Source organism: Dermacentor albipictus, chromosome 1 (genome assembly GCF_038994185.2).
Source record: "Dermacentor albipictus isolate Rhodes 1998 colony chromosome 1, USDA_Dalb.pri_finalv2, whole genome shotgun sequence".
Taxonomy (NCBI): Eukaryota; Metazoa; Arthropoda; class Arachnida; order Ixodida; family Ixodidae; genus Dermacentor; species Dermacentor albipictus.
Genome location: NC_091821.1, coordinates 62,979,196 through 63,005,099, shown reverse-complemented (window position 1 = coordinate 63,005,099; position 25,904 = coordinate 62,979,196). Strand labels below are relative to the sequence as shown.

The 25,904-nt window shown below is 49.9% G+C and overlaps 2 protein-coding genes and 1 non-coding gene across 4 annotated transcripts in view; 1 reads left to right on the top strand and 2 right to left on the bottom strand.

Annotated features, from left to right (window-relative positions):
- Positions 1 to 4,636: 4,636 nt before the first annotated feature.
- Positions 4,637 to 7,358, bottom strand: LOC135912496 (aquaporin-10-like). Its single transcript, XM_065444956.2, has 2 exons — positions 6,891 to 7,358; positions 4,637 to 5,235 (listed from the first exon to the last, which is right to left on the bottom strand). Exons 1-2 carry the CDS (start codon positions 7,278 to 7,280, stop codon positions 4,744 to 4,746), a joined length of 882 nt encoding a protein of 293 aa, XP_065301028.1. The 5' UTR covers positions 7,281 to 7,358; the 3' UTR covers positions 4,637 to 4,743.
- A 2,928-nt stretch (positions 7,359 to 10,286) lies between these two features.
- Positions 10,287 to 10,484, bottom strand: LOC135912498 (U2 spliceosomal RNA). The gene has a single exon (XR_010567692.1). It is a non-coding gene; the product is annotated as a U2 spliceosomal RNA (small nuclear RNA).
- A 12,446-nt stretch (positions 10,485 to 22,930) lies between these two features.
- Positions 22,931 to 25,904, top strand: part of LOC135912497 (1-acyl-sn-glycerol-3-phosphate acyltransferase alpha-like) — a 30,606-nt gene continuing 27,632 nt past the window's right edge. For both annotated transcript variants that reach the window (XM_065444957.2, XM_070521597.1), the window contains exons 1-2: positions 22,931 to 23,294; positions 25,085 to 25,218. In XM_065444957.2, coding sequence (XP_065301029.1) covers positions 23,098 to 23,294; positions 25,085 to 25,218 — 331 coding nt within the window. In that variant the 5' untranslated portion in view covers positions 22,931 to 23,097. The remainder of the gene's footprint in view (positions 23,295 to 25,084; positions 25,219 to 25,904) is intronic.

The following is a 25,904-nucleotide window of genomic DNA, read 5'->3' as shown; positions in this document are numbered from 1 at the left end:
GGTATATAAGTGGCCATGCCTTGATTTCCGATGGGCGGTTCATTCCAGCGAAAGTAGCTATGACAGTTTCAGTGGGCATGCGCTTATTATCAATGACACGGCTGCAACGATACACAGAAATCACGCCTGCCGCTGAAAACATTTCCAAGATTTCTGCCGGGCATAGACTTATGTCGACACCGCGGACTAGGCCTTTGGTACATGCAAGGTGATGAGGAATGAAACTGCTCACCGGATGTGTCGCAAAAACACCGCACTTCAGCAAATCTTGAACACAAGCCTGGTCTGACGAGCAGCAAAGAATGCCCCCTCGGCCAAACTGTCGAACCTCGGTGATTTGTTGAAAATTGGCCGAGGCCATCCGGAGTTCGGTTTGAATTGCTTTGGGATTCTTCATGCGAATCACCCCGCCATCACTCGGAACCAAAGCCACAGGTACGCTGCTCGTCCCACTGCGTAAGAAAAGCTCCACCGGCAAATCAGAGTTAGGAACAAAAGCCGACCAAGAGGAAACCTCCTGGCCTGGCGATGAGAGTGACATTGCCAAGAAATAGGAAATTACTCTGGAAGCTTTTCAGATATTAAACAAAAGCCCAAAACCAATTACGCCAGCTACTTGACCAGAACCAGTGTTCGGGAACCCGTTCCACACAAAAACTCAAGCTGGCGTCCTCAGCCTCAGCTTCTTCTTCTTCTTCTTCGAAACCGCGTGAGTCATGAAAATTTGCGACTTGGATATCGCAGGCTATGTAGCTATGAAGGGGTCTACTGGTCTTGCAAGGCATATATGCGTTGGACCTCCGTAGAATTCAAGCAGGGGCCTATTCAAATGTATTTCGATTGAACACAATTTTTTCACATTTGTATGGGCACGATTGTGCGTGGTGTCGCGATTCGTCACCGACCCTCTACCACATCTCATGGGGATGAAGTAAAAGATTAGATACACTAACTTCCTTGCAGTATAGGTATAGAATAAAAAAAACTCTCTGTAGCAATGGGAGGGACTCCTTGCTAGCTCGGACCCGGAAGTGCAACTTGCGCTTCTTGGCCACGTCCGACTGGCGGCAGAAGACAGAGGAGCCCTAGACTTGGGTCTCCACCCATCTAGCTCGTAAACCCGTGTATTTACCTCAATAACAGCTAGTCTTCTTCTTCTTCTTCTTATTCTATGTTCATCAATGAGGGGGAAAAAAAACACCTTCAGGTCTCAATAACTACGGCGAGGCTAATGTCCGAGAGCATTTTTTTTTTTTTTGCGAATCGCCTACCAGTCGCGAACGCACAATAACGCTTACAAATATCTGAACCATTTTTTCATTAATTCGCATTCCCTCGCATCCCTATAAGCTCGACCGTTCCGTGGAGTTAAGTACCGGAAATTCTGGAACACCGGCGGCGAATGGCTTGAAGAAAAAAAGATTGTACATAAGAATGGTTTCTTGTAAAATCAAATAATGTTAAGTTCTTATGCATTTATTGTATAATGTGGCCTGATTTTCCAAACGCATGCTGTAGGTGCCCATCCTTCAGTTTGTGACGTTAAGAATGGAAAAAATATATATCACATAATCGCTGGTAAAAGTTATGTCGGCATCCGCTGTATACATTAACAGCCAGAAACACGACTGAAAATCACGTAACTGACGGGCTTTATTCGCGGCCTGTCCCAGAATACGAGCTAGGCGCATTGCATCTGGCCCCTTAGTTCTGGTAAAATGTGCACGTTGCATGCTGTAGCTTTATTGTGGAGCAACGTAAGCGAAGTTCAAGTGTGTGCATTGTTTCCTTTATTGACTCTTCACGCAAGCCCAGAATACGTCGAGCGTAGTGGCAATGGCTCAAGTGCTTTCGGTGCCCTCAATAAAGGTGGATTTACTGCAAAAAACAAAACATCATATATATTCTTGCCTATATTTCTTAAGTGTTTTTAAAGCCACGCATATGAAGGGAACGCATGAATTCTTTGCACTGTTTAAGTTTTCCGCACACTGTACTCCGCCAAGCCATGGATGGTCAAAGCGGCACGGTCATGGAAAGCAAGCCGCTGAACGATAGCCAATTTTTCGAGCGTTTCTGCTAGTTTATCTCGGAGTCTATTTTCAAAAATATTAGTCAACACGACCTATCGGAAGTTCACCATAGTCATATCAGTGTTATGTGATGAATTCCACAATAACGCTTCACATGAGGGAAACGACAAATGCGTGCATTCATTATTCCGCAGCGCCCGGCGGCGCTGGTCCGAATAGCGTGCCGTGCGCAGCGCACAGGCCTGTGAGCGAATGAAAGCGTGCGCGAGGATAGAGGGGTTTTAAGCTGCGCAACACCAGGGAAGGGCAGAAGTAGTGCCACGCTTTGAAAAATTCCGCCTCCTCCTCGCGCGCTCTGGCCGTGGCCGACGCCGCGTCGCTATTGGCCTAATAGCATCACGTGGGCCCTCGCTCCGTGCATCAGCGCCACTTTTGCTCCAGAAGCGTCTACGGAGTGGCGAGGAGCGCATGTTGGCGCCGTTGCTACGCTCGATCAGTGTAGGCGACGCCACGGTCGAGGAGAGAGCGAGGAGGAGGAGAGAGGAGAAACGAGGAGATGTAAAGGCGGAGGAGGAGAGTGTCGCTACTTTACGAAGTTTAAGGGGTTTTAGCTGAGCCTCAAACGGTTCAAATCCATGCATGCGCGCGCCGTGTCGGGAATGTGTTTGAAAGTTCCGCCGCAATCGTATACAAACCGCACCGGTCAGTTCACACACACAGGCATGGGCGTCGAACGATCATGCTTGCTTACAAACTGCACATGCAGTTCATGAACACCAGCAAAAAAGAAAGAAAAAATATCAACGCCCCTTTCTTATAGAAAGATGGTTGAATGCGAAGCTTTCCCCCTATGCAAACTGAATCAAAGTCCAAAGCCAACGACCACACAAAGAGCCAAAAAAATGTTGAGCGAGCCGATGCTATGCATATGCAATTTCATTGCTTGTTTAAAATTTAAACTTAAATTATGGGGTTTTACGTGCCAAAACCACTTTCTGATTATGAGGCACGCCGTAGTGGAAGACTCCGGAAATTTCGACCACCTGGGGTTCTTTAACGTGCGCCTAAATCTAAGAACACGGGTGTTTTCGCCCCCATCGAAATGCGGCCGCCGTGGCCGCGATTTGATCCCGCGACCTTGTGCTCAGCAGCCTAACACCATAGCCACTGAGCAACCGCGGCGGGTGTTGCTTGTTTAGGATTGTATTTTTTGAACGTTGAAGTATAATGAAGACACATTTCGTTAAGTTGCATAGCCCTTATTTTAGATCATGTAGCCGTTGATTACACGCACACCCTCACACTTTCATGGACGACTTTACACTTGCACAGTATTGCCTTGTGATCGCTGTGGTAGACGGTCAGAGGCTCAGATAACGTAACGTGACATAGCCTACTTGCAAACGTGAGATCAATGCAGGGACCCTGTGGCGTCGTGGGTCTCTGTAGTGTCTTCAGTTTCAACGAGTAGCGATCTAGCAAGAAACTCTCGATCCATTTGCCGTGCTTCTTCGCCACATCAATGTTAAAGTCACCGCACACAAGGATCGGCGTACTATGCGGCTTTAAGGCCTTCATTGTTTCTGCCAGGAACTTTTCCGCGTCACAACGAGACGTGTTGGGCCTGATGTACACGTTGCCGATACACGGGATCGGCCGTACACGGGCACGATCGCGCTTCCGTTCGCGTATACGGCAGCCTCTTCTGCCCTGCGTTGCACCCGCAGCCTACCCATGGTGACGGCCGGCTATGCATTGCGCGACGCGCGTAATGCAAGGCAGATATATACAGTTCGCCTGGGTAACAGCGTTCAAAGAGCTTGAAGGGGCGCTTTTTTTTTTTTTGCACATCCCGAGAAGAGCCCGGGTTCACGCGCACTTTTTCCTCCAGTAAGCAGGGAAGCCCAGTTAATCGCGAACATGGGTGGTGTCATGCGTGGAAGACGCAACTTGCGTTTCCAGTGAACTATGTGCGCATGCGCTACTCTCGTTGAGCTCGTCGCTTCGCGCCGTTATCAGGCACTGACCGGCCAGTCAGTCGACGCTGGCGCGGTACTGTGAATGTGAACTGTATAGTGTTCTGCGCAAATGGGTGTGCAAGGTGGCTTTCCTGCAGCAAGTTTCCGGCGCCCACGGACTAATCAGAGACAAGGCCTTGCTAAACGCACTGAAATTTGAATTGTACTATGTGCCATATGGTATTTGCTTAAAAACTTAAGCTAATTTTGTTTATTAGGTGATGATACTCTTCGTGGAAGTAATGACCGCCTCTTCGATAAGTGTGCTATCTGGCGCACGTAATTGAGCCAATTTTGAGAGTTCGTTGAGACACCCTGTATGTGTGAAAAGATGCATACGTGTGCGTACACCATATGTCAGCGACGTGCGATGAAAGTGAATATCTCAAAAGTGATGCAGCTGCGACCCAGCAGAACCGCTTCTAAAAACACTCGTGAACGGGCAGGGCCGTGGCTGGACGTATGTACCCTGACGGGATGCATCATTTTGTCGACTCGAAGAAGTGAATAAGGTGTAATAGAATTGCGTAGCTATCATGGAGACTGCATGTAGCGCCTGGAAATGAGGAAGGCCAAGGCAAAAAATAAAAAGTATAGGAATATTTATTAACATGTACAACAAGGAAAGATTAAAAACGCAACAGAGGTTATACTACGCTATGCACACGACGGGAAGCCAGCGCCAGGCGCTCCTATGCGAGCAGTTTCGGACTACCCAGCAGCGGTTTTCTTTCGGCTGCGTCCATTTCATCATCGGCGCGCCAATGGTTGTCGACGGCGAGTTTATAGATCCAGACGCCGATGACGGCACCAAGATGCGGGCCGACCACCGGTACCCAAAACCAGTTGTAGGCACGGAAGGAGAACACCGCAGAGCCCCAGCCGCCCATGGCCGTGAAGATCCTTGGGGCAAGGTCGCGAGCCGGGTTGAGGGGGTTTCCGCAGTTGTACGAGAAGGCGTACATGCAGGCGGAGACGGTAAGGCCGACGAGGAGGGGCTGCTGGCCGCGAGAAACAGCCATGTTGCGGGTATCCGTGATGGCACAGATACCGACCAGAAGCACTGCCGTGCTGACGATTTGATCCACAAGGCACGTAAGAGTAGACACACCGGGAGCAGGGAAGCAGGAGAACACCGGAGCTGTGGCGTTGATGCCGTATACAGTCGTGAGGTTGGCGTCAATCTGCAAAGTGGCAAGTAGCCCACGAACAATTATGACGCCGCGACGCGCCCGACTATGAGACACTAAGACACGAAAGGCAATGAAGGGGGTGAACGCGATTACGTGGCACTTCTAATAGGTCAGGCAGGAGAGGCGAGGCAATTGCATACGTGCACGAGAAAAGAAAGAAGGTAAAGTGAAACAGTTCAGACTGCTTACGCGAGGGAATGCGAAAGCATCGTAGTCACCTTGAGGAAATTATATCGCTTCTATGTTTCCGAAGAGCAAGTGACGCGCGGGAGGCAGCGATGTGACGTGTGCGGCGACGAACGAATGGCAAACAAAATTAGATCCTTTCGGTTGTGTATTGCCACACAAGAATCGCCATGCGGCTCGTCCGCATTTTCTTTCCTGAACGATGCGAGGCCGGTGCTGTGAAGTCCCGAACGGAACGCGCGTTATTAGCACGCCAGAGCATTCTCGACTGGAAAGTAGCGAGCGCATCGATTTCAAGAAAGGCAACGCAAGCAAGACACGATAATCATTGTGTGGGAAATATACACCCCAAACGGCGTACATTTCAATAAGAGCGTATAGGCCGAAGTTTAGTCAACCAGAACCACGGAGCTACCGTGGCGTCGGGTAAGCGCGCTCGTTTTGCACCTCGAAGGCCCGGGGTCGAGTACCACCCAAATCGAAATGTACGAAATTTTATGTTCAATTCCATTAACCGACTTTCCGGAATCCTGCCCGAGAAATCTGAAGGCAATCAGAGCGTTTGCGACGTTTTGAACTCGTCGCGCCGCCGGCCACTTTTGGTACATCTGACAGCCACGCTGCCGCCGCCGACGGATTGGCACGTAATGGGGCATGGAATGGTGTCCGATTTGAAAAAAGAGGGGGGGGGGGAGGGGGCATGGCCGGAGGAACTGCTAAATCTCCGCCACTTAGAGAGGCGTGAACGAACAAACAGGTGCGAGAGTTGTGGTTGGTTTGTGAAATACAGATACCAAGTGAATGACGGACGTGAACGCCTGCGTGCTGAAGCATGACGAACGGAAAGGTAGGTTCGGAAATGCTCGTTAACGTTCGTTATGGTGCGAAGTCAAATGGATTCGTGCGGCAGTAAATTACTCTGCGAAAACACCAAAAATACCATTCCCACCGCGAGAAGCCGATGGTAAGCGAGAGAGTTCAAATGCAACTAAAGACTCGTAGCAAAGGCTTCAAGTTTCCGTGCCATCCCGGCATTATTGATTGTGCCGGAGTGTTGCAGAGCCGCAACTATAGTGCAGCGATAAAGATTGTCCTGACTGTGCTGTAAAGGAGCAAGACATTGAACATGGCAGACTGCGGAAACGAAGCTAACGCGGCTCAGAAAAGAAAAAAAAAAGTGATTTGAAATCCATGACGGCACAGTGACGTACAGCTGTAGGTGTTACGGCGCGAAGTTTAGAAACGAAAACTGCCCTTAATTATCGTTAATAATCAGCGTATTTGAAGATGAGCAACACCATGCAAGAGCTTTCAAATAATTTGATATCAGTCTAATCTGCTTCAGTGGCCCTGAAGGCTGTGTAACATGATAATGCCATCACGTCGGATATTGAGCGGGTTCCTCACGGGACTGACAAGCTGACCGAGTACAAAGTGACATGTGGCGTCGGCACACCTACCTGACTTAGAGCATCGGCGTAGACGACGTAAACGAGGCAGGAAGCCAAGAAAGCACCCACGTACTGCGCTGCGACGTACGCGAGGACCTTACACCAGGCAAGCTTGCCGACGGTAGCCATGGCGACCGTGACGGCCGGGTTCAAGTGGGCACCGGACACACCTCCCGCGACCAGTACTCCGAGAAAGACAGCGAGACCCCAACCCAGGGGTCCCGCAGCGAGGCCTGTGGAGCCCAGCTGGAAGACCGCGAGCGAGGCGAGGACACAGTCGCCGACCAGGGTGAGCACGAGCGTGCCCACCATCTCGGCAAGCGCCTGGCGGGCCAGCGGCCTCTCGATACAGCAGTCGCACACTCGTCGCCAAGCACGGGCCACAGCGTTGGGTTTCATGGCTGCTGCTTCCTCTGCTGCTGCTTTCCGCGTCCGTGCCACCTCTGACCTCAGTACGCCAAGTGCGCCCGGAGCATCGTTGCTCGCGTTTTATATAGCTACATGATCGTCATGGTACAAGTCACGAGGGACGCTTTATCGTCGTATCTTTATTCCGACTGGACTTGCCGCGTCACTACCTTAGATAGAAATGGGCACAGTATACCATGTATCGAGGCTAACTTCATAACCCCTCAGTGCTCATGCGCAGCTACTTCATGCGTTTTGTCATCACGAGAGGCATGTATTGAGGCGAAATCATGCCGTGTTTGCATGGGCGAGTGTCTTTAAGTGCACTGTTTACGCGACGGAGTAGTTTGCAAAGAGACCGTATTTCAGAGTTGATGGTTAGCTGTTCCAAATGTTCTCAGCTTAATTACCCCACCTTATATATATATATATATATATATATATATATATATATATATATATATATATATATATATATATATATATATATCCTGTTTGCACTAACTCTTTCTATTACGCTCTGTCGCAGCCAGTTTGGCCGTCGTCTACACCCGCCTAAACTGTTTAATATGACTAATAAACCTGTATGTACCCCGGGAGCTACTGGATATTTACCGCTCTTCAATGAACATCTTTGACGCCAACTTGGGAAACCATGGGTAACGTGGGCCGTTTCTGTGGCTATGTGCCCAGTGATGTCAGTGTTGGCCGTTCCTGGGCCACTGGATATATATGCCGCTCTTCAATGAACCTCCTTCACACCAACTTCCCGTGTGGCATCACTAGGGTGCTAATCGAGTTTGCGCAAGTTTGACGCAAACTTGGGTCACTAGGTATCACAACAACAACAAACAACACTATGCGTTGCACTACGCATCAGTTCGTAAACGTCGCAAAAGCAATAACCCTTCGCTTCAGAACAGTACGTCTATATTAACCATAAGAGTCATTCTCTACCCAACCGTGAATGCTTCGCATTACGTAGATGGCAACTGGCGTTGAGCCTGCTTATTTTTTTCTTTATATACTAGAAAAGCAGGTTAATGCTTTAGTCTGATACGGTCGTAGCCATGGTAGAGCATCGGCGTAAGAATGTCACGTGACAGCTAGTAGTGAAGTCCACGGACACGTAGCGTTAAGGGAAGTAGCGCACGTACGTACTGGCGCAAGTAGAAGACGATGTAGTGGTTCAGCACCAGTAAACGACAAATATTAGAAAGATGCCGCACTCACGCAACGCATGCAGGCAAAGAAACCACGAGGTGGAAGGGTCAACGCAAAAGGCGACGGACACGAAGTTCACTGCATATGCGCACACGTGCGTAAAGCGCGAGGGAGGAACCAGCTAACCAACACGCACACACACAGACGCGAATCATAGAATTTTGGGCTCGCGGCCGTCACAGTTGAGTACGACAGTTCAGCTTAACACGTTGAGGCACGTTCGGTTGCGTGTTAAAACATCAGAGAAATGGAACGCCCCAAATGACAGGCTGAAGCTTTCGGTAGTTATGTCTTCGCACTTCCGGACACGAATTGTCACTTTTTTGCATGTGTGTGCTCACGCGGATGGCTGTTAGGTCAACGTTCTTCCTTTTTTTTCGCTCCCTGTGTCGGTTGCAGGGCAACATGGGTGGCCGCTGTGATCATAATTTTCTTCTTCGACCTATTCCATATTCACTGAAAGACGTATGCCTCTTTACCAGCGATATCCGGTTACAGCCGTCTTGCGTCTGCTGACTCCTTCATATGACTTTAAATTTCCTAGTCCATGCATCCCACTAATTAATCATCTGCTGTCCTCTGCGGCGTTTCCCTTCCCTTGGGGCCAAATAACAGACCAGCGAACATCAGATAACTGAGCAAGCCGGAGCGGAGTGCCAGAACGTCACGGTATTCCGTCTCCACGTGGCCAGCTTCTGCGTCATGACGTCACCACACATACACCTCTTGGGTACACTATATATCCTGCGAAAACTGACACTGGTTCGTAGAAAAGCTACTATAGTAAACTATTTAGGGCGCTCCGAGGTATGCCAGTATTTATTATTTAGGGTTTTGAGGTCTACGACCTTGATTTAACGTAAAGAAAAAAAAAGAAAAAAGTCGGAAATGTCATGTCAGACAATGCTTTAAGAACATTCTGCTTAGCCTTGTATTGTGAACGAGGGATTTGAACGCGGCCTTGTATTGTGAACGTCATTCGGCTTTGACTGTATGGTAAGTGGCCTGCTTCATTCCTGCAAACTGTTCGCGCTAGCATCGCTTCGCTTGGCTTCACTCATTATGTGGGGGCACCTTTTGTAAGCTTTCCGGAATTCGTAAAAATCGCCTATGGCAGATAGCATAGTTATTGTCTTTGAGCTGGATTATTCGAAGAGGCGGACATTACTAGCGCAAGGAATCTAAATACATATTAGAGCACGGCTCTCAGGCGCCCGTTCCTGCGCCGAGCGTCGGCGTAACCGAGTGAACGAGCACAGCGCAGCGGGGGACGAAAGGCACGAGGAGAAAGCGGAGAGGAGGGTGCAGCGCTACCAGGAGGCCGAAAACGGAGGAGGGTACGGCTGAAAGGGCGAGGAGGAAAGCGGAGCGCCGCACGGCCAGACATGCGGCCAGCGCGGAAACAAAACGCTGCCATGGGTTTCGGACCCACTGCGCACGCGTTACTTCGCCTGCGCAAGGCCATGCATTCCCGTGTTCACGCTTTCTTTCTGAACAATGAGCGACGTCATGGAGCGACGCAACTGGTTTAACAGCAGCAACAGCTGCTGTTAAACGAGCTGCCCGAGCAGAGGCTCAGCGCCGCCGCCGTGAGCACCTAGCTTGTCCTTCAGAATGAAATTCTTTTTTTTTTCATAATATATCGCGAATTCAAAACACCTGAACATCTGCGCTCGAAATTCGCTTTAAGAAGTATCGTAATCGGCGGTGAAATTTTCACAGCGAAGCTGTTTATGGCTAGGGTTCCGTGCACTTTGTGTTCCGCGTGTGCAAAAACCGTGGGCCGATCCCGGCGATAGTGCAATACCGGGCCTACCCATGGCGGAGGTGGAGCAGATTTCAAACACTCCTCCAACGTGCAAAAATAAGTTTAATAACTTGGGTCCACATAGAACCCGCATCAGATATTGAGCTGATAAGAACAGATACTACACTTTAGCCTGCGTCAGCCACGCCTACGTTCGCAACGTTCGCTCGTTATCGACGTTCCAAGCACTTGCGTATTTATACTTTCCTTCCGCTCTGCTGTGGTGGCGGTCCCGTCGAAACGTCACACGTGTCCAGTTTCCTCCGGCCCCTCGGGGCGGTGGTTCCGTCGTCCACGCGAATGTATACAAAAATCACGGTAAACGAGTTCGTACCTTTGTTCAAAATTCTGTGTCACCTCTTTGTCGTGTGCTGAACATCTTCGCTGGTCATCTACCTTCACAGAGTGGAATGGCTCATGATTTTTCAACTAATTAACAAAAACAACTTATTAACTTCTTAATTAATTACCTTACGGCATATATTGCTATATATTACGGCATATATACGGCACCAGTTTCTAGATATTTCCCAAAGTGTGGGACGGAATACATGGGCGTTCCAGTAACTTTTGTACTTCAGTGCGTAAACGAGCGTTTTGTTAAAAAAGGATGTGGAACAACAGTGCATTTTTACGGCGAATTTGATGGCGCATATCTCCACAAAAGTGTTTGCCTGAGCTCGTTGGTTGCATATATATACAGTGAAAGCTCGTTAATTCGAACTTCAATAATTCGAATTTATGGATAATTCGAACTGTACGATTTGGTCCGGCCAAGCTCCTCAGAAGTCTATGTATAAAAAAGTCCGTTAATTCGAACGCGAGAAGGTTCCCTCACGGATAATTCGAAGTACGCTCGCCTGGCACACGGCCAGAGAAACGCGCCTACCGCCTACACACAAGGCTACATCGCCTCCGGAATGGAGAAAACGGGGAGAGAGGGCAAAATCGGAAAAAATCTAACCGGCGCGGGGTCAGCCAGAAGGCAGCGGCGGCTGCCACCTCTCCGTTCTACGTAACTTCTGAAACTTCTTGTCCGTTGCGAATCTCGGAGGCTTTGCAAATCTTGTGCAGCTGCTATTGTTGTGCGGAGATGGCGCGGCAAGCACCAAAACACAGCGAATCAAGTGCGTTGCAGCTGCGCTTGCAATCAAGAACCAACGAATCGGTGCCTTCGCCACCTTCACATGTTCAGCGTCTTTGTCTCGGCAGTCTTCATCGGTTGTGCACGTCTGTTTTCAGCTTAGGAGGTATCGGCCGTCGCGATTCATTGTGATAGTGTTAAGCCTCGGCTAACGTTCGTTTCGGTGGACATCGGTGGTGTGGCACAGTCGGACCCAGAGCTTTGACTTGAAGATGGCGTGTGCCCGCAGCACACGCCATCACTTTCTGACACGCCAAATTTCTGACATGCCCTACTGCTTCCAAATCGCAGTGCTCTCCTTCACTTTCGTTAGTTCGAACTTTCGTTAATTCGAACTGAAGCGGCTTCCCCTTGCGGTTCGAATTAACGAGCTTTTACTGTATATCAACATCATCAGCCTGGTTACGCCCACTGCAGGGCAAAGGCCTCTCCCATACTTCTCCAACTACCCCGGTCATGTACTAATTGTGGCCATGTTGTCCCTGCAAACTTCTTAATCTCATCCGCCCACCTTACTTTCCGCCTCCCTCTGCTACGCTTCCCTTCGAATCTATTCCGTAACTCTTAATGACCATCGGTTATCTTCCCTCCTCATTATGTGTCCTGCCCATTTCTTTTTCTTGATTTCAACTAAGATATCATTACTTGCGTTTGTTCCCTCACCCAATCTGCTCTTATCCCTTAACGTTACATCATTCTTCTTTCCATAGCTCGTTGCGTCGTCCTCAATGTAAGTATAACGCTTTTCGTAAGCCTCCAGGTTTCTGCCCCGTACGTTGTGTTCATATAGGAGGTTGTGGCCAAGTACTGCACCAGAGTGGCCAATCCTGCTCTGGTGAGGGAGTGTGCTACCGGTTCTGGTCACCGGGATCAGGCCACACTCCAGGCCTGTTTATGCAATTTTATCAACACGCGGATTTTTTGTTTCTTAATCCGGTGGAAAATTGTGCGGCACCGGGATTCGAACCACGGACCTCTTGCCCTCGCGTGCAAGAGGTCCGTGGGCAAGAGCTCCGTATATATATATATATATATATATATATATATATATATATATGGTTTCATGAGTCGTCCTCATCCTGTCCGAGTCAGAATGTTCTGCTGGAAACCAATTGTGCGCATCTCCAAAGTGGCGGCATTCTCAAAATTCATTCAACGTGGATACGCCTTGCAAACTGACCGGCTACGATTCGTTAAAAAAATGAGAAATGTGCCTAAAGTAATTAATTCAGGAGTTAATTAGTTATTTTCTCAAATTAGTTGAATATGTGTTTCACTTTTTGTGCAATATCCGCCTCTCTGAATAATCCAGCTCAAAGACTAGAATTACGCTATCTGCAACAGGCGATATTCAATAGTTCCGTAAAACTTATTATTATTATTATTATTATTATTGGCACTTATTAAAACCTATTATTATTGGCATCCCCTCCGAAACAGAGCGGAGATAAAAAGTCACCTAGCCTGCTTGAGCTAATCAGGTTTTACTTCACCCATTGCAATCCATCATTTTGACTATCCCTGTATCGTATAGTTACACATGCCTGTAACGACCCCCGGCTCCCCCAATCGCTTTGTTGCTTTTGTCCCCACCAATACCCGGAACCTATTTTGCTTATGTCGTCCGCTGACCAGTTAATGCTACAGCATCCATTTTGAATCCTATATATATTGCGCTTCTAAGGTAGACGTTTGCTGCTGTCCATGCTCGGTGAATATCTTGGCATTCCATTAACGTGCGCCGAGTCGCCTCCGAAGTCGTCTCCAGAGTTCGCCGGGTGCTCAGAGCACCGGGTGGACCTGGGACGAAGCGGCCGCTGGACGTCGCGTTTCCAGTTGAGGCACACATAAGGTCCCTCGATGGGGACCTCAGGGGCACCCTACCTCGAGGGGTGCTCGGTGGTAGCCGAGGAGAGCGCGCGCTTATATTTCGAGCCGTGTACACTGTGGAGAGCCGGGTTCGCAAGTTCCGGCTATACTTGCGCAACATACCATGAGTTTTGCTTTTACAGCGAAGCTGTATATGGCTAGCCGATTCGCCCGTCCGTCTGTCGCCTGTACGCCGAAAACTACTCTGGCGCAACCCCGTGCGCATGCGCAAAAAAAAAGGGGGGAAAGAAAGGCGTGTGACTGGCTCCACCAGTAGTGACGTTGTTGCTCTCCGTCGCAGCCGAGCGTGCGCGCCGCAGTTTCTCTCCGGCTCCGAAACGAGTAGGCCACAAGTCGTACGTGCTCCTGAGGAGCAGGCAGCTTTCTGTCAGCAATGTCGCGAGCAGAACCTGGAACGAGCTCGTCTACGCCGTGCCGATGCTGCAGCCCGAGCACAAGAACAGTTTCGTGTAGCCGAGCGCAAGCAGCAACTGCGTGCTGATGATACGGCAGCCTACCAAGCCGTCATTTAATTAACCGTCATAAACAGCGGGGCCGCACGTTTCAGCTTCGCTGGTTAACCATATGTACGGAGCGGTGCTTGGGCGGTGCCTGTTTTAAAGAATGCTTTTTAAAGAATAAAACAACTAAACAATATACCACAAATATGCACGTTGTATATGCACAGTAACTATAGTTTTATGGTCGCTATGATAGACGGCCATGGGCTCTATGCCGACCCTGGAGATGTTCTTAGCGAACGTTAGACCTATTTGCACATTCGATGGCGCGTCGTGGAGACATTGGTCCTGGTGTAACATTGAAGGACGAACCTTTCCAAGAGAAACGGCAAGGACCAATTTCCGTCGGGACGAGACACATCGACGTTAATGTCACCCACAATGACGATGGGATTGGGGTCTACCCGGAGGATCCGCCCAAATGTGTCGATCATAAGGTCTTCAAGGTCCCTCTCTGACGTTCCGGAATGAATGTATAAGGTGGCGAGAGCGATTCCGTCCCCAGTCTGTATAGGGCGCACGCGTCGGCACATTCCACGGCAAGGGTCTCGCTCGTTAGGGCGCAACGGCCGCGCTGTCGTTGTTTGCATAGATCCCAACGCATCAATTAAACCATCATCCATCCCTGGTTTTGATACATCCGGCCTCAAACGCAGCTGGGACACATACGCTGATACGATTTTGCCTTATGCTTAAGCTGTTTTAGCTCTATAGACGCCGCCATCGTTTTTGCGTACGCACATCACGAAACGCACAGCTCCGCGCTTTTAAAAAAATTACCGACGATTACGTTACTTCGTAATGCGAAATTTGAGCGCAGCAAATAAGCTGTTTCACCTTTTCCGGAGATTCTCACGGCACGTATCCGGAAGCGGTTTCATGTCATTTTGGAACCAGAGCCGATCACACACTGAACACAAACTTCCAAACGGATTGTCTGTAAACTGTCGCCGGAAAGCATTTGTTGCACCCTGACTGTTTGCGAGCCTTTGTTTGCGTTTGGCCTCGGCCGCGCGAACGGTAGAGTCTTCTCTGCGACGGCGATGAGCTTCTGCTTCAGCCTCGCTTACTGCTGGTTGCTCTCGACGGCGGCGATGAGCCTCCGCTTCGGCGGCGCGAACGGCAGGGTCTTCTCGGCGGCGGCGATGAGCTTCTGCTTTACTGCTGGTTGCTCTCGACGGCGGCGATGAGCCTCCGCTTCGGCGGCGCGAACTGCAGGGTCTTCTCGGCGGCGGCGATGAGCTTCTGCTTCAGCCTCGCTTACTGCTGGTTGCTCTCGACGGCGGCGATGAGCCTCCGCTTCGGCGGCGCGAACGGCAGGGTCTTCTCGGCGGCGGCGCTTAGCCTCTGCTTCGGCGACGCGTACTCCTGGATCATCTCGACGGCGGCGACGGTAAGCTTCTGCTTCGGCGGCACGCACCTCTGGATTCTGACGGCGACGGCGCTGGGCCTCTGCTCTGGCAGCTCGTTTAGCAGCAGCAGCAGCAGCAGCAGCAGCAGACGGAGGACTTCCATCGGTCGTCTCGCTCATGGCTCAGAAAGAACTGGCAGATAATTTCGCAGTGGCGAACGGCAGCGGCAATTTCGGCTCGGGCGGTGCACATATACAGATCCGCCGCCACCGATCTGGCTCTCTGATTGCCACCGCACAGGGCGAACGGCAGCGGCAATTTCGGCTCGGGCGGTGCACATATACAGATCCGCCGCCACCGATCTGGCTCTCTGATTGCCACCGCACAGGGGTTGCATTGGAGGAGGAGCGAAGAAAGGAATTAAGTTCGAGCCGGCGCTTTGACAACCGGAGACTCGCAGAAAGAGGGGGGAGGGGGGCGGCGTGTACACCCAGCGGCAAACGATGGGGGCAGAAGCGCGCGCAGCAAGCGGACAACACGATAAAGGGAGGAGGGAAGAGATAGCAGCGACTGACTGATGCCGCTGACGCCGATAGTGAGTCAACCCCAGCTGCGGAGTTGGTTTCAGGGACAACGCCGCCGATGCCGACACAAACAATATGATACCCTCGCTTCCGCAGCGCTAAGAACCAGGTCTAGCCGTGGGAAGGTGGTCACGTATTCGTCGACGTGCCGGGGCCTACGTGAAATAACCGGCGCGTCGGCAACTGAAGAGCACCCTATCCGCCACACAAGAACAGGGGGGAGGGGACCCTTTCCTCCTCTTTCTGCATGGCGGCGACGGTGTTCTATGCAGTCACGTTATCTTGACTCTCTAGCGGCGTCAGCGGCATCCAGCGGTATCAATCGGTCGCTGCTAGCGCTGGGGGGATGAAAGGGGGGCGGAGCTGGTTACGAGGCCGACGACAACGCCGACGACGACGCGAAACCCAGGAACGGACGCCAAAGAGCTGCGCTCTAAAAAGAAAAAGAACTGGTTGCGGGTATAAGCGCTCGTGTCGTCGTCTTTTCTTGATGTACCTGTCCCGTTCGTGTTCTTTTTCACAGTGCATCGTAGCTTATCAGTATTTATAGATACACACATAAGTAGGTGTGGCAGACGATAATTAAACAGAATCGACGGAAGACAACGGATAACCATAGTTCTAGTTAACATTGATATACTGCAACAGAGCGCACCATGCACCGGTCACGAGAAAGGGCAGGCACCCAACTAAAGTTTCAGCGCTAGTCCGTGTCTCTTACTACGGCCTTGCGTTGAATTTTGGGCATTACATTTAGTTTCTCACCCAAGTTTTATTCTATATTATCAGGAACATACATACACGCGCGCGCACCAACGCAACTTTGAAAGCTGTGAAATCGAAACAGAACTACTCATTCAAATAGATAATTTCAATTTTTTTTCGCTGAAATAAACTGAAGGATAGTTGATAGAATTCTCTCTCTCTCTCTCTCTCTCTCTCTCTCTCTCTCTCTTTGTTTTTTTAAATTTTTTGCGGGTCTGCTTAGTGCATGGCTATGGCATTGCGCTGCTATAAGCTCGAGTTTGCGTGTTCCATCCCGGCCGCATTTAGGTGAGGGCCGAAACGAATGAATGAAAAAGAAACAAACAACAAAAAAGGTTGTGTACCCAAATTTTGGTGCCCGTTAAAAAACCCCAGGTGGTCAAAGTTATACCGGAGTCCCACACTATACGGCTTGCCTCATAATCATGCAGATCGTGGTCTTGGCACGTGAAACTCTACAATTAAAGGAACAAAACTGTGCCAAAGACTTCTATAATCTAACCGACCCAGCGGGATAGGTGTGAAATGCAAACGCTTCCTGAAGCAACAAGCTTGGAGGCCCGGAAGTGTGACATATCGCGCTAGCTAGTTGCCAGCCGATGCTGTCGAATCCCGACGCCCTGAACAATTAAGCACGAGTAGCGGCCCTTACCGCTTTCGTGTCACAGCGGGTGTTTCGCAACGGAAGTGTAAGACGCTGCAAGCGTCACGTCACGCCTCCAAACTTGGGTGCTTCCCTGTATATAGCGATGATCCATTTAGGGCGCGTTGGCTCACACACGATTAAAAATTGATAGCTGAGAGCTGACGGGGCGGAACTTCGCCTTACCTACACAACTGCGTGAAAGTGGCGCCCTATAGAGTTATTCTTTGTTTTTTTGTTTTTCTTTAGATATATGTAACCCGCCGTGGTTGCTCAGTGGCTATGGTGTTGGGCTGCTGAGCACGAGGTCGCGGGATCGAATCCCGGCCACGGCGGCCGCATTTCGATGGGGGCGAAATGCGAAAACACCCGTGTACTTAGATTTAGGTGCACGTTAAAGAACCCCAGGTGGTCGAAATTTCCGGAGTCCTCCACTACGGCGTGCCTCATAATCAGAAAGTGGTTTTGGCACGTAAAAACCCCAGAATTAATAAATAATTAGATATATGTATACAGAGGGCTGGCAGAGGAAAACTGTACCTGCATTCGGAAACTTCCTCTACACCGGGGCTAAACCAAAAACACTAAACGCAGCTGAAAATTCAGCGCATAGTTCTTTTTTCATCCGGCGAATCCAGGGGGGATGTTCTATGCCCTGACCTGCCCGGCTGAATGCGGCCGCCGTGACCGCGATTCGATCCCGCGACCTTGTGCTTAGCAGCCCAACACCATGCCACTGAGCAACCACGGCGGACGGTGTTTATTCTTTAGAAATAGCAGATACGTATCGTGCCGCACCTGCATTTATCCACTTAGTCCTCAACTGTTGCCACGTGCAGTAACAGCCTTTCCTTTATTGAACAGACCCCAAACGACGCATGCTTTCTGACGCACTGCCCCGCTCCCGCGCCATGTATATAGGTGAGCTGCCACGAGCGAAGAGTGGTAACGGTTGTGGTTCGCTCGTCTCGCGATTGACGCAGTCGGTTGCGAAGCGCATGTACCAGTGCGGGGTATCAAGAGCATCGCACGCGTATTGCGAAGACGTAGGTTCGTGTCCCACCTGCGGCCAGTTGTTTTTTTTTACCCACTTTCATTTCCATGAATTGATCATTTCTTCAATTCAATTAGTAAGTACTAGTAATTTCCTCTATGTTGTCCTTGGTGTCATTGGTTGTTGGCTTCTTATGATATGATAATGAAAAATCGGGCACCTCGATTGCCTTTCTTCTTTTTCACACACACACACACACACACACACACACACACACACACACACACACACACACAAACACACACACACACATATATATATATATATATATATATATATATATATATATATATATATATATATATATATATATATATATATATATATATATATATATATAACCTAAGCGTTGCACTTGAAACTTCGTGCGACCTCTCGAACAATTATTCGCGGAAGTGACGGCCTTATATGAGTACTTACAAGAGTACCCCCTCCCCCCCCCTCCCCCCCCCGTAGTCCTCGCTTATGATGTACTACACAACATCGTGATGATGCAAGCCCGTATCACTTTGCATCAACGGAAAACGAGAAATGCGATATGGCGTGGGAAGCAGCATTCGTAAGCGAGCATTCGGTCGTGTGGAGCGCACGCACGCACGCCCCTTTCCGGGTGACTCATGCGCCCTATAGTTCCGTTCATGATCTCACAGGAAAGAGATAAGGCAGAGAGACGCGTCAGTCACCTGCAGAGCGGTGACTGACGACTCTCGGGCCAAAAGCCGGGGTGAAGGGCGCACGCTGCGTGCTTCCTTTCGGCTTGCAAACGTCCGCTCGTGCTCAGTTTAATATAGCCTCGCAAACATAAGGGGATTTCCTTTTCCGTATGCCCTGGCTAGAAGGCAACCACATGCATGATATACGTCGCTCACAACACCGTATTTGTATGGTTTACATCAACTGACCCTTTCAGAGTGGTTATGCACGCTTCTCGTTCGGCCAGTCAGACATTCCACGTTGATTTTTCTATATACTATGCATTTTGTGAATCCCTCTTGCTACATAGAGTGCGCCGCCGTGGCACTGTGCACGAAGATTCGTATCGTACCGCACTTGCACAGATTTTATGTGTCATGTACACGGCTACACACTATATAAACAGTAACTTATGTCGGGGTTTGCTCGCCGCCATGTTCCACTTAGCGTCACCCGACATTGTAAATCACCCACGACTGCTGCTCCGCCCATGCCCAGACGATGTCGCGTGTATTTTTAGGTCAATATCTGAAGTTTAATTAGGAAGCGGTTTCTTCCACTTTCAGCATGAACGTGACTCTCTCACGAGCGCTAACGAAAATTGAAAAAGCGAGGCCAAACAAAACGACTTAAAGGAATCACATTTCACAATACCTTCCAAATGCGTCTTCGCTTTCATTCATATTCCTTATAGACAGTGGTAAGCAATAAAACTTGAGACAACTGTCTCTTGCAGGAGGCCCCCGTAAGTGGTAGTTAAATGAAATGGCGGACTCGTTAGCCTGAACATTCCTTAGTGGGCACGAGATTCATGTTTTGCTTGTCACTGCAGCAAGGCACAGAACATATTTACATAATGATTATATCAAATTATATCTGGCGGTATATACTCAGGTTTTTGACAATTCCGTTATTATTATTATTATTATTATTATTATTATTATTATTATTATTATTATTATTATTATTATTATTATTATTATTATTTAACGCGATAGCGTTAAGGGCTCCGTGTCGCAAAACACCCTATGTCGGCGTCGGACGTCTCTTGGCGAAAAATCATCCCAAATCACAAGCACGCAGGTCCTCCGCGTGGCGTAGATGCGTTATTGAACTAATTGAATTCCTCAAAATAAAATGCGTCAGAAAACTCGTAAAGCATGACCTAAACACAACGTGACAGCGTCGGTGTTTAATTTGAATATGCCACAATAAATACTAACTCTATTACGCGGAAACTGAAACACAAACCCATTTTTCGAGCGACGCGATCCGCTCGGTTCCTTGCAACACCTTCGCGCTCGGCACCGCGCATCCTCAAGAACGCTGCGGTTGCCGGGAAGCGTGGCAAGCAGTCAGGGATCTTTGCAATCTATCGCGTTCTACACTTAAAGGCGAAGCTGAAGCGTCCTCCAAATTTTTTGCCTGGGGTATAGACAGCGGAGTCCCATGTGCTGACACCAGGAGACGGGCTTCATATCCTTTGCCGCATTTGATAAGTGGCGCTCCGGCAGAGCGATTGCCGGCAATTTTTGCTAGGCTAATTCCGCTTGCCGCAAGCCACACTCCTCCTCCTTCTCGACATTTGGAGGTTTCGTTCGCCACTTGAAATTCTTGTCTGGTTAACATCCCTGCCTTCCTATATTCATCTCTCTCTCTCTCTCTCTCTCTCTCTCTCTCTCTCTCTCTCTCTCTCTCTCTCTTTCGTTCACCAGATTCCATTATTGCGCCTCTCCGTTAATTTTTTACTGACAGAGGTCTGGTCTGGCGTTGTCCCCTTTCTCTCATACATGTCATGAAATCGAATCAACGCGGAATCGAATCCCGGCCGCGGCGGCCGCATTTCGATGAGGGCGAAATGCGAAAACACCCGTGTGCTTAGATTTAGGTGCACGTTAAAGAGCCCCAAGGGGTCGTAATTTCCAGAGTCCTCCACTACGGCGTGCCTCATATTCAGAAAGTGGTTTTGGCACGTTCAACCCGATAATTTTTTAGAGCGCAGCTCTTTGGCGTCCGTTCCTGGGTTTCGCGTCGTCGTCGGCGTTGTCGTCGGCCTCGTAACCAGCTCCGCCCCCCTTTCATCCCCCCAGCGCTAGCAGCGACCGACTGATACCGCTGGATGCCGCTGACGCCGCTAGAGAGTCAAGATAACGTGACTGCATAGAACACCGTCGCCGCCATGCAGAAAGAGGAGGAAAGGGTCCCCCCCCCCCCCTGTTCTTGTGTGGCGGATAGGGTGCTCTTCAGTTGCCGACGCGCCGGTTATTTCACGTAGGCCCCGGCACGTCGACGAATACGTGACCACCTTCCCACGGCTAGACCTGGTTCTTAGCGCTGCGGAAGCGAGGGTATCATATTGTTTGTGTCGGCATCGGCGGCGTTGTCCCTGAAACCAACTCCGCAGCTGGGGTTGACTCACTATCGGCGTCAGCGGCATCAGTCAGTCGCTGCTATCTCTTCCCTCCTCCCTTTATCGTGTTGTACGCTTGCTGCGCGCGCTTCTGCCCCCATCGTTTGCCGCTGGGTGTACACGCCGCCCCCCTCCCCCCTCTTCCTGCGAGTCTCCGGTTGTCAAAGCGCCGGCTCGAACTTAATTCCTTTCTTCGCTCCTCCTCCAATGCAACCCCTGTGCGGTGGCAATCAGAGAGCCAGATCGGTGGCGGCGGATCTGTATATGTGCACCGCCCGAGCCGAAATTGCCGCTGCCGTTCGCCCTGTGCGGTGGCAATCAGAGAGCCAGATCGGTGGCGGCGGATCTGTATATGTGCACCGCCCGAGCCGAAATTGCCGCTGCCGTTCGCCACTGCGAAATTATCTGCCAGTTCTTTCTGAGCCATGAGCGAGACGACCGATGGAAGTCCTCCGTCTGCTGCTGCTGCTGCTAAACGAGCTGCCAGAGCAGAGGCCCAGCGCCGTCGCCGTCAGAATCCAGAGGTGCGTGCCGCCGAAGCAGAAGCTTACCGTCGCCGCCGTCGAGAGCAACCAGCAGTAAGCGAGGCTGAAGCAGAAGCTCATCGCCGCCGCCGAGAAGACCCTGCAGTTCGCGCCGCCGAAGCGGAGGCTCATCGCCGCCGTCGAGAGCAACCAGCAGTAATACGTGTGAAAAATAAAAAAAAATTCTGTGATAGCGCATACATGTGTTGCTCGATTTCTTTGTCTCAATCTATCGAAAAGGTGAAACAGCTTTTTTTTTTTTTGAAACCGAATCAATAGACCGTATGTCCTGCCAGTTTTCGAATCCAGGGAAGAAGGCTTCCCGAAGCTCCGATTCGCCTGAATGGACTCGGCCTTACGTTTTCGCCACATGGATGTCTGCTTACAATATTTGATTTTCAGTGTGAAACAAAACGGTTACGGTGTTGTTTCTCAGATGTTGTTTCCTTCTCTATGAACACTGATCATACCACATCGATTATTTATACTCTGAAATCTTCAGCGCTTTTTCTTCTCTCATTCTTTAATATATCCCGAATGGTACAGAATGCGGTTGTCTGATTCATCAACGAGACATTATTCTTGCTTTCTAGCATTATTTTTATGGCTTTTTAATCTCTGTTATTATAGTACTTGTCGGTCTTGTGCTTCCCGATTCTTGGCCGATTCCATGTAGTGGGTGCGTGCCATAGTGGAAGCCCATCGTTATAATCATCATCAAGGACTCCGGCGCGGAGGGTTATGCAACGTAAAATTACGCTGTTTGCGATTTCCTACAAGCATCAAAACGTATGTCCATGTTAATTCCTAATCTATTTACTATCCCCTATATTATCACTCCCACATTCTCTTCAGTCTGAATTGTTCAATGAATCTCCTTTCCGTGCATGTTAAATCCATTCATCTAGTATCAAATGCTTAATTACGCACTATACATTTGTTCTCCAGTTTTGCCTCGTTTCCTACCCCTTCCTTTCACTTCCTGTAGTTGCCTGTGCGTTTGCTACGGCGATCAGATCCTTGGCAATGCGAGCACGTGCCGCGCTTAAGCATCATCATCACCGTCAACAGCGGCGGCTGCCGGCCGAAAGGCGCCCCGGGCGACATCGGTCCTTGGCGCGCCCTTCCCCCCGGCGCGGTGGTGGCGGTCACCGCGGCCCACAGCATCGTAGAGGGCGAGCGCAGTGGTGCCCGGGCACCGCAGCAGCAGCAGCCGCGATGTGGGCGGGGAAGGTGGCCTGTCCGTGGTGCGTGGCGTTCGGCTGTGCCCTCTTCACCATAATGGTGCTCGTCAGGCGAAACCAGACGTTCCGCTACTTCTTCCGCCTGACCATCTACTACGTGCTCATTTCGGCGGTGTGCGCGCTGGCATGCGTGCCGTGCATGCTCAGACCCTTCGACCCAGCAAACATGGTGTGAGTGTGTAATTGGATGGACAGCCTGCCCGCGACTTTCTAAGCACCCGCCGTGGTTGCTCAGCGGCTATGGTGTTGGGCTGCTGAGCACGAGGTCGCGGGATCGAATCCCGGCCACGGCGGCCGCATTTCGATGGGGGCGAAATGCAAAAACACCAGTGTGCTTAGATTTAGGTGCACGTTAAAGAACCCCAGGTGGTCAAAATTTCCGGAGTCCTCCACTACGGCGTGCCTCATAATCAGAAAGTGGTTTTGGCACGTAAAACCCCAAATATTATTATTATTACTTTCTAAGCGCGTACCAATGAGCCTCCGAAGAGAGGGGGCAGCTTTCTCTCCGCAGTGAAGAGTGAAAACGAAAGCGCTTGCTCGAGCATGTTCCAAAGTCTCATTATTAAAGATCAGCGCTATGTACATGAGCGGCAACTCCGTTACGTGGCCCGGTGACTATTTAAATCAGGCGCTGAAATGGAGTTTTGACAGACGCAGTACTCTTTTAAAGTGAAACATATTTAAAAACGGTCAAAGGCGGTTGCTTGCTCAAACCATTGTAACGAAAACGTGTTACAGCATTATCGCTTATATATTGCTACCGTACTATAGACGCGCCTTACTTTGATATCGTTGCGTAGAGGACAGAAGCCGTTACCCACTGACCTCCACTGAAATCAGTGCCATATTGCACGACCACGCATATGTCGCGTGTGCAGATGGCGCCGTTTTCGCGCTACGCATGACGCGCAATCGGAGCTAAATTTAGCCTCGCGCGCAGCGTTCAGTGAGGTGTACTTAGCTCGGCAGTACGCTTGCCCATCCGGGCAGGAATGGTCGCGTTTAAGAGAGCTCACTATGCCATAGTAGCTATACTTTATCAAACTGGTCTTTCTCACGAGCTGTGTAAGGCCAACATATGTTGCGAAAATGGCTTGCTCGTTTAGTTAAGGGGGTCGTTTCTTTACCATAGTGCCCAAACATCTTCTGTAAAACAAGTGGGCTCACTTTTTTCTGGATGTGTATTTTCATCAATTATATGGGCACTCCAAGCGCATTTATGCCGTCGGCGTGGATGCCGCCGTGAGGTTTCCTATAAAGTCCAAGCGCGATAAGATCGTCGCCGCGCGCCGTATGCTGTATGTTCGCGTGAAATCGTGAGAGGGTGAGCCGCCGATCGTCGCTCAATCTCGCGCACGAAAGGGAGGAAAGCGGGGAGGAAGCGCTCCGTCTTCCGTCGCGCGCAAGGCTCCGGGGGTAGGGTAGAGAGTGGGGGGGGGGGGGGGTGATTTCCACTCTGGGCGACCCGGGCGCGAGCCCGCCAGGGCCGCTGTATCTTGAGAGTCATCTGAGACGGGGACACAGTCCGCCGTGTGCTGTGTTTTCGCGGTTTAGTTCGCGCTGATGCGAGACGCAGCACGAAGGTCAGTTCGCTCGCTGCTGCTGCCGTGCTTCCTGTCTCCTGCGTTTTGACAGCGAGTTTCCGCGCTCATCGAGTAAGATTTGTTCATGTTCGCTTGTGCGCGCGTGAGGCCATGCTAGTATGCCTATGTTTACACGTTCATACCGCCAATAAAACTACTATCTTTGCTTCGTCTAACTGTCCACTAATTTGCTATCGCAATCGATGCTTCACCTTGCGGGCGAAACTGCGACTTTTTATTTTTTTAGTTTTGCCCCACAGCTACGCAGTATCTAGGAAATAATGGTTGCTAATCAACAAACAGAGCCACAAGTTCACTACTAGCCTTGTACATACCGCCTGGTGAAATGTATATCTGATCCTACCTGGCGTGCAGCCTCATCAGCTACGGCCTCAAGCGTCTCGGCTGCGCCATAGGCGTGGGGGCGGTGCTTCGCCACGCAGAGCGCATACCCAGGGACAGAAGATTCATAATGGTCGCCAACCACCAGTCGAGCCTGGACGTGTTCGGTGAGAGAGAGAGAGAACTTGTCCGAGTCGCTCACTTGTGAGTGCCTGCGTTCGAACAGCAGTTATGTACCTACAGTATTTTATGTGTTTGCCAGTGAGCCAGACAAATTCTGGGCAGTTTGCAATGAAGTAACAAATACCGTTATTAATGCCTCAATTCCAGAAGAAACGACAGTAAGTGGGAGGAGTCTTACTAAATTTGGTCTATATGACTGATTTAACCAGCACTTCCTTACGTGTGTGAAACGCTAAATCAACTTAAAACTGTAAAAAGAATTGCTCAAATTACATGTACATCTTTTGTGTAAAGAAAAATAAAAGTACTGAACTGAAGTGAAAATTAAAAATGTTAAACTTAAAGGGAAAAAAACGATCAAGCTGAAGAACATCATATTTTCACTAAACAGTCACAGTGCGTATGGACCCGATAACGTCAAAGGGTGCCCAATTAAGGCCATCGCATCCCCTATTAGCCCTCCTCCAGTGCACATATGTAACCTCATCTTGAGTGAAGACGCAATTTATGGTTATACAGAAAGTTGGAGGTAAGGAAGACTTTAAAAAACCACCGGCCAATATGCGTACTGAGCGTTCTCACTAAAATGTTTGAACGCGTACTGCACAAGAGCTGCATTAGCGCAAGCTCTTGGGCCAGTTGTTGCATGATGAACTTGAAAAAATGGGGT

Bases quoted from the DNA above. Each gene is read 5' to 3' on its own strand.
- LOC135912496 (XM_065444956.2), bottom strand. From the start codon at position 7,280: ATGAAACCCAACGCTGTGGCCCGTGCTTGGCGACGAGTGTGCGACTGC. The intron at 5,236-6,890 runs GTAGGTGTGCCG...GCCACTTTGCAG, and splicing joins ACGCCGATGCTCTAAGTCAG to ATTGACGCCAACCTCACGAC.